Here is an 8,894-nt window from a genome sequence, read left to right as displayed (position 1 = left end):
TGTAAGTTTGGAACTCGATAGGATGCATAGTTTACCAGCCTATATATATATATATATATATATATATATATATATATATATATATATATATATATATATATATATATATATATATATATATATATATATTGGTTCCCAGACCACGGGACCATAATATAATAAATTTCTGGTGCCCAGATTTCTGGGATCGAGTGAGTCTGCTTCAAGTATTGATGATAACAGGGCTGTGTTTTCGTTAAAGGTTTGAACAATTTCGTGTTGATAGGATTTTTTGTATTGTTAGGACAGTTTTGGAGAGGTATTAGATATAGTAAAATACAAGATGGGACAGTTTAATATCCAAGAGTTTTTTAAAAACTCGAAGGTTCAGGAATTTTCAGAAGCTAATGTAACTATATTTCATTGGCTCTCCATTCCAAGGGCATATGGTGGTCTTGCAATGAGAGGGATGATTAAAGACCAAATCAAGTGTCTAGCTTTAGATACGTTGATAAACTCGGGGAAATTGTCTGTAGAAGATATTGTAGCAGTTTCATGAACTGTTGGAGGAGGGTGAAGAAGAATTTGTAGCAAAGCAAGGACCAGTCAACCACAAACCGAAAGATTGAAACAGATAGGGAAGCAGAGACTGAGATTTGACAAATTGCAGCAAAGTAGAATTTGACTAAGTTAAAGATGATGTCAGAAGAGAAAGTAGTAGCACAACGTGCGAGGGAAATCAAAACAAGACAAGAAGAAGCAAAAAGAGAAGAAGCCAGAGAAGTAGGAAGACATGGGATGAGAATGGAAGATAAAGAGAGAAAATACGAAAAAGAGACAGAAACGAGAAGAAAAAGAGAGGGAAGAGAAAATGGAATTTGCACGACACACAAGAGAATTAGAACTGTTGAATGCCAGTGCAAAGTCTGCAACGCAGACAGAGGTGAAACCTACTATGCACTATACCGTGTTTACTGTGATGAACACCCAGAGGTTAATTCCAAGGCTCACAAAAGAGGCTCCTGAGAAATTTTTCGATCATTTTGAAATGGTCACATTGACGATGCAATGGCCAGAAGATAAATAGTCTGAGTTATTGTAAAGAGTACTCCTTTGGAAAGTTCGCAGTCCTTATCTGTCCAGTTCGCAGTCCTTATCTGTCCTTATCTCAGGACCAGAGGAAGGAGTATCAAGAAGTGAAGAGGAACATACTATAAGTGCAACATATGACCTCTGAATATTATGATGAAAGGTCCTGAAGTTTGAGGAATAACGAGAAGATTATTTTCCTTAATTACGCTTATAAGATACAGCAATATTTTAAGAGATGAACAGAGGCAGCTAATGTGAGTACATGGCTGATTTAGAAGAATTGATAGTACTAGAACAATATCTACGAGGAATTCCTAAACATATTCAAACCTACTTGAGAGAGAGAGGTAAGGAGACTTGATCAAGCCGCTTAACTGAGCGAAGATTATAATATTATCAGTCGTAAACCCTCCTCAGAAATGTAGTTTCAACCGTTCTTCCGACCAAGTGTCAATTATTCCCCGAACCATGGAAACCAGTTCAGTAATAAATATGTGAACCCGTTCAAAATTTATAACGAAAGTAGCATTGATACTGTTCCTTTGCAGAATGTGATAGTACCACAGCGACAATTGTCGTATCGTCCTCCTCCAAGACGTGCAAAAGGTTAATATTTTTTGCTGTAAGTGTGATAAGAGCGGAAAGGGTGAAGACGAAAATAAACCCCGCTACATTTGCACGATGAAGAGGACAAACCCAAAGAGCGTGGATACCTTTAAACCATATATTTATTCATACAATAGACTGGGATGAGTGAACCCCGGTCCAATATTGCTCGACACGAGTTGCAACCATAGTGTGGTGATACAAGGAACACAGGCGTTGGTGGTGCAGTCTCTCACAGGACAATCGGTTATTTTGAAGGGAATAGGAAAATAAGAAGTTACCCCTTTTTGCCATTTGAAACTGTCATGTGAGTTTGTGACAGGTAATTTTGATTTTGCACTAAAGGATTATTTGGCTGACGAAGAAGTAGAAGTCCAGCTGGGTAATGAGGTTGGTGGAGCACCGTCCGTGCTTTTTCCCATTATAACGGAGAAACCATTTAAGTATACTCCTATGACTGAACTCGAGAAGGACTCCCGCATCTGTTTCCTAGTTGTGTGACAACAAGGAGTATGACGAAGAAAGTGCCTGATGAAAAAAAAAAAAAAAAATCGAAGAAGAAATGAACTTTGAGGAATTTTTTTGCAAAAGGAGGGTTCCCTTGGTGATATGCAAGAGGAAGACTCCCGAGTAACCTCAAGAGGACAGGAACGACTTACGTTTAGACAAGAAGACAAAGAAGAAAGTTAATGATCAACATTGTGGGAACTTTACCAAGGAAGAGAAAAGGTCATGAATATATGATAACCATGATGTGTCCAGTGATAAGATACCCTGAAGCCAAACCCGTTCGGAACATCATTCCCCAAAAACTCTTAGAAGGTACTAGATTTTTTCACTAAGTCTGGTATTCCAGTAATAATTCAAAGTAACTGATGAACAAATTTAACGTCAAAATTATTTCAGGACGTAGTGAAACTGTTGGATGTGAATCAACATCCATAAACTTTTTATCATCTGGAGACCAGAGGTGCAGAAGAGAGGTTTCATCAAACTTAGATAAGTTTGTTAACAAAGTTCTGCAACGAAACAGGGAATGAATGGGATATCGGAATACCGTAGATGTTATTTGATGAATGTAACGCTTATCAAGAAAGAATAGTATGTACCCAGAATGGAATGGTATTTGGACGACAAGTATAATGACTGATTGAAATGTTAGCAGAAAAATTGAAGGACCGACAGGAAACGTATGGAGAATATGTCAAGAATTTGAGGACAAGGATTGGCGAGAGAAGGGAAATCTCCCTAGAAAACCTTATAACGAGTTAAGAAAAAGTGCAGAAAAGGCTTCATATGACAAGTAAGGGCAGACAATTTTCAGTAGGACAACAGGTATTAATTTTCTTGCTGATAAAGAGATTCCCACCCACCAACAAGTTCCAGGAACCATTAAAGATTTTGGGGATAATCAGTGACCTATCCTACGTTACTGGAACCCCAGGAAGTAGGGAAAGGCAAAGGAGAGTACATGTTTGCCGACTGAAGCGCCACTTAAGCGAAAACAGGAAAGAAACTTCACAAGTGTGCATGGCACAAACCATACCATCCATGGAAGACTACGATGGATGTAAGTTAGAGGCCGTAAGTAATGTGAGTATTTCTTCCATCATTCAGAACCAGGAAGAGAAACTAACTCATTTGAACCAGGAGCAACAAGAGAAATTAAGACGATTAATCAGAAGTTTCCATAAAATTGTCTCATACTTCGCAAAACGAACCAACCTGACGAAGCATGAGATACACCTCAAAACAATAAAAAGACCATTTAAACAACGTGAGTATTGACTATCGCCGTATCACTGAAAGGCCATGAGAAAAGGAACGGACTATTTGTTATAAAACGGATTAGCCGAACAGAGTTCTAGCCCTTACAGCTCTCCATACTTATTAGTGAAAAAACTGGACTTATTTTTTAGGATGTGTATAAACTACCGAAAGTTTAATTTGACCAGTGTGGCCGATAATTACCCATTGCTGCTCATTGACCACCTACTCAACAATAAGGACAAGCAAGGTTCGTCTCCAAGGTTGATTTGTTAAAAGGCTATTATCAAATTCTTTTGGATGACAATGCAAAATTGTTATCACTTTTATAACCCTATTTGGGTTATATCAATACACCGTCATGCCTTTTGGCCTAATGACAGCCCCGCTGCTTTGCAACGAGTAATGGATAACCTTCTAGTGTTGAAAGAAGGAACAGGCATAAATCTCGATGATATTGTAGTATATTCATCGACCTAGGAAGAACATCTCTGAATCCTGAAGAAGGTATTTAAAAAGCTCTGAGTAGCACACTTGCTGATTAACCTGGAGAAGAGCGAATTTGGAAAGGAGAGAGTTTGCTACTTGGGATTTGAAGTAGAAAAAAAGACTAATCAATCCGGTAGGCTATAATGTCGAAAGAATTAGCAAAGTATCGACCATCCAACCCCCCCCCCCCCCCCATGAGGAAGCAATTATAACGTATTTTAAGGACGGCAGGATTCTATCGACGTTTCTTCCCGAAATTTTTGGCTGTAGTAGCCCCTTCAATAAATTTGACTAGCCCCACGAAAAAATTGTATGGACCAGCGAGTGCTAGGAATCCTTCGACAAGATAAAGGCCTTATTAACTTTGTAACCGATACTGAGAGCACCTGATATCAAACCAAGAAGAGAAAAAAAGATAGAATAGCGTGTTCGAGTGTACCCCTGAGCAAGAGAACTCTAACCAAAGACATTGGAAGATCATGGTACAGAGGCGATGCCACTACCCAACACTAGAAAACAATGGTTTGATTTTGGAGTGTCCTTTCCCTAAAAGAATTCCTTACCATAGATAAAGAGTCTCTTCTCTCCTTACCTAGAAGAAAGTGGCCACTGAACAATGATAGTGCAGTTACCCCTTAGGTGAAGGAGAATTTTCAATACTTTTATATTCTCAGTGTTGTCAGGTGTATGAGGACAGAGAAGAATATGTAAAGAATAAGCCAGACTATCCGGTGTATGTGTAGGCAAAGATAAAATGAGCCGTAACAAGAGGGAAGAATCCAAGGTAGATGTAAATTAATGATATGTTTAAGAATTAACTTTTTATTTCAAGTTTTTTTGTTACAAAGTCTTACGTAATATGTTTAAGAGTGTTATGTGAACATATGAAATATGAACAGGTCTTATGTAATGTTCTTTTATATTTTTATGAGGTATTGCATCATGTTTGTCAGAGAATACGCCATAAGCAACGTGTTTTGTAAATTTCCCAAAAAATCTAGTGATAGAAAGTTATCTTTTTTTCATAATTCAGGGACAAAGGGTGGGTGGAACTAGCTGAGCTGAAAAAGAGTCACCTCACTATGTGTGATAGTTGCCAAAGGAAACCCAGGTTCTGTTTACTTTTGTGTGAGTAAGAGTTCGAGAGTACAATACTTGGTAGTTTAGACACCTTTGCTCATTCCCCCACGCTTCCCAGTTCTTCGGGAAGTTTCTGGAAGTGGCTAAGTTTTATATATAAAGGCACCCCCAGGGATAGATATATAAATAGATATTCCTAGCCTTAAGACAGCCATCATCCCCTCTCTCGCTCTCGCACGCAGCTCAGTGTATTATTTTTAAAGTGTTCAGTGAAAATTCAATGTTTTGGTTTCACTAGTACTTATAATCATAGTGAGTAATTATAAAAATTCTCAGAGAATTTTTGTAAACGGGCCTGTAGAAAGGTTAGGTATTTTTACTGTGGACTGGTTATATATTTTTCGTTAGGTGTCAAACTTAAATATTGTATTCAGATTTAACGTTAAGTGAAACAGGTGACTATAATTTTCATAAGTGTTATTTCTCTTTCTTAGTCAAAGGTATATTCAGATTTAACATTTTCATGTCAAGAAAATATATAATTTTCAGAGAGTAACATTTTAGTCTTAATCTCAATTTTGTTGTGACTTGATATTTCGACTGATTTATTTGCTTATTGTGAATTCTTTCGAAGTCTTGTAATTTATACAGAACAAATTTATTTTTGTAAATTTTGTATTAATACTTTCACCATTGTTTGTAATTGTATTCCTCTCATCCTATTATGAACTGAAGTTGGACCTATCTGAATATTCATAATAATAATTACCCAATTTTCTTTTAAGTGTACTTAAGATATCTTTGGATATTCAGAGATTTATAGATTGCTTCCTGGGAATTATTTAACTATTTCGGAGGTTATTTAATTATATTTTATAATGTAACAGTTTTAATGTAAATTCAAACAAGTGAGTTTCGAATTCGAGAGGTTGATCAACTGGTCAGTCGTGATATATAGAATATAATATCTTTGGTTCCCAGTCACTACCCATAGTATAACATATATTTTGGTTCCTAGACCAGGGTTCCTAGACAATCTATTTTTGGTGCCCAGACCTAGTAGCCATCACCGTATAATATATATATATATATATATATATATATATATATATATATATATATATATATATATATATATGTATATATATATATATATATATATATATATATATATACATATATATATATATATATATATATATATATATATATATATATATATATATATATATATATATATATATATATACAGTATATTATTGTTATCATGATTATTGTTATTATTACTTGCTAAGCTACAACCCTAGTTGGAAAAGCAGGATGTTATAAGCCCAGGGGCTCCAACAGGGAAAATAGCTCAGTGAGGAAAGGAAACAGAAAAAAATAAAATATTTTAAGAAGAGCAACAAGACTAAAATAAATATCTCCTATATAAACTATAAAATACTTTAACAAACCAAGAGGAAAAGAAATAACATAGAATAGTGTGCCCAAGTGTACCATCAAGCAAGAGAACTCTAACCAAAAAGACAGTGGAATACCATGGTACAGAGTCTATGGCATTACCCATGATTAGAAAGCAATAGTATGATATTGGAGTGGTCTTCTCCTAGAAGAGATTCTTACCAAAGCAAAAGATTCTCTTCTAACCTTAAAAAGAGAAAAGTTTCCACTGAACTATTACAGTGAAGTAAGAAGAATTGTTTGGTAATCTAATTGTTCTCCGGTGTATGAAGACAGAGGAAAATGTTTAAAGAATAGGCCAGACTACTGAGTGTGCGTTTGTGTAGGCAAACGGAAAATGAACCGTAACCAGAGAGAAGGATCCAATGTAGTACTGTCTGGTCAATCAAAAAACCCCATAACTCTCACGTGGTAGTATCTCAACTGGTGGCTAGTGCCCTGTTCAACCTATAAAATTATAATTAAAGATAATCTAAATAGAATAGTGTGCCCGAAGTGTACCCTCAAGCAAGAGAACTGTAACCCCAAAGGGAGGTTGAAGTGCACTGTTTTTTTTTGCTCGATTTCTTTTGATATATATATATATATATATATATATATATATATATATATATATATATATATATATATATATATATATATGTGTGTGTGTGTATATAATATATATATATACATATATATATATATATTATATATATATATATATATATATATATATATATATATATATTTATATACATTTATATATATATATATATATATATATATATATATATATATATATATATATATATATATATATATATACATATATATATGTACATATATATACACACACACACACACATATATATATATATATATATATATATATATATATATATATATATATATATATGTGTGTGTGTGTGTGTGTGCGTGTGTGTGTGTGTGTTTGTGTGTGAATACATGTTTTTGTATCCTTTGATATTTTATGATAAGAGGAAAAAATATTTGAAAAAGATATTTAGGTTTTTTAAAAAGCAGGGAAAATTGATTGAAATTCTATTCACATTTTGAATTACAATTTATTACATACCTAATCATTGTATTTTTTTTTTTACTTCGTTACAGGATGACTCCTGTATTCAATGAATCTGACCGGTATAAGATCAGACTATGGAAGATCTCCGATGAGGTTATAAGTCCCTTGTTGAGGCTGTTTCTCAACTGGGGAAACCCAGATTGGGATCAGAAAATAAAATTCTTAACTTACCTGGAGAACAAAAAGGTAGAGATCAATAAACTAAAGAAGAAGCTCTATCCAGAACAGCTTAAGACGTTAGAGAAGTATCCCCCAGATGTTGCTAAGTGGGATATAACCCTTATTTGTCTCCTTTTGAAACATTGTAAAGGAGTCTTTGCTGGCAAAGATGACATTGCTTGGTCATCAGCAAGCGGTAAAGAGCCAGAATGTCTTATCACATATTTAAAAGACATAAGAAACACCATAGCTCATGAAGCTCTCAGTCTAAATCAGAAAGATTTCTTTGACAAAATTGAAGAAATCCGTTCACTAATGGAGAGAGCACTTTGCTGTGTTGGCAGAATATGTTCACATGTCAGCCAGACAGAGATTGATGCAAATGTTGCTAATTTCAACAAAAAGCTCAATGAAATAAGAGATGCAGACATTTCGCCAAAGACCCTTGATGAGTACAAGAAGGAATTGCTCTTTTCTGAACAGATGGCATTGATAAGGAATAAAGGTGTTCCATTCTTGAAAGATGTCTTGAATCGAAATACAACCATAAATCCACTGTCCTTGATAGTGAAAGGAGATGGAAGGCAGTTGCCAGTGAATGAAATATTCACAGAAATACAAATGAATCAGGATGGAAAGAATAAGGATGTTTTACTGGAGGACATAATAGATGTAGCCTCGGGTTCTGACGCTGGAAGTTTTATTTTGCTCAAAGGACATGCAGGAATGGGCAAGAGCACTCTAGTGAAAAAGATAACATCTGATTGGGCCAACCAAAGATCCTCCATCAAAGGCCTCAGCTCTTTTCATCTGCTCTTTTATGCAGAATTAAGAGATATTATTAATACATTTGTTATGCTTATTAAATTCTCTTTGGGAGAAAAAGTTCATCGCTCATTCAGTGATAAAGACCTTGTTGAAGCTGTCTTAAGTCAAAGAACTCTGGTCATCTTGGATGGCTACGATGAGGTCAATAAGAATTCATCCGACCTTTTCAACCATATTCTTTCTTTAAACAAACTCTACAGCCAATTAACTGTTATCGTTACCACCAGACCTGAAGCTGAAGAGAAACTGAATGCTCACCTGCATCCCACAGCTCTGAATGCTGTTCATCTTCGGCTTGTAGGAATTAAAGCCAACAAAAGAGAAGAGTTTGTAAAAAAATACTTCT

At 35.1% G+C, this 8,894-nt stretch overlaps 1 protein-coding gene across 1 annotated transcript in view; it reads left to right on the top strand.

The window, feature by feature from the left end:
* The first annotated feature begins 2,973 nt into the window (after nucleotides 1-2,973).
* The window catches only part of LOC137626861 (uncharacterized), an 11,547-nt gene continuing 5,626 nt past the window's right edge, over nucleotides 2,974-8,894 (top strand). Inside the window, exons 1-3 of the mRNA XM_068357845.1 lie at nucleotides 2,974-3,454; nucleotides 5,923-5,953; nucleotides 7,591-8,894. The exon at nucleotides 7,591-8,894 is cut by the window's right edge and continues 1,162 nt beyond it. Coding sequence (XP_068213946.1) covers nucleotides 2,974-3,454; nucleotides 5,923-5,953; nucleotides 7,591-8,894 — 1,816 coding nt within the window. The remainder of the gene's footprint in view (nucleotides 3,455-5,922; nucleotides 5,954-7,590) is intronic.

This window comes from Palaemon carinicauda, chromosome 34 (assembly GCF_036898095.1).
Source record: "Palaemon carinicauda isolate YSFRI2023 chromosome 34, ASM3689809v2, whole genome shotgun sequence".
Taxonomy (NCBI): Eukaryota; Metazoa; Arthropoda; class Malacostraca; order Decapoda; family Palaemonidae; genus Palaemon; species Palaemon carinicauda.
The sequence above is the reverse complement of the archived record's forward strand: the minus strand, read 5'-3'. Positions and strand labels throughout refer to the sequence as shown.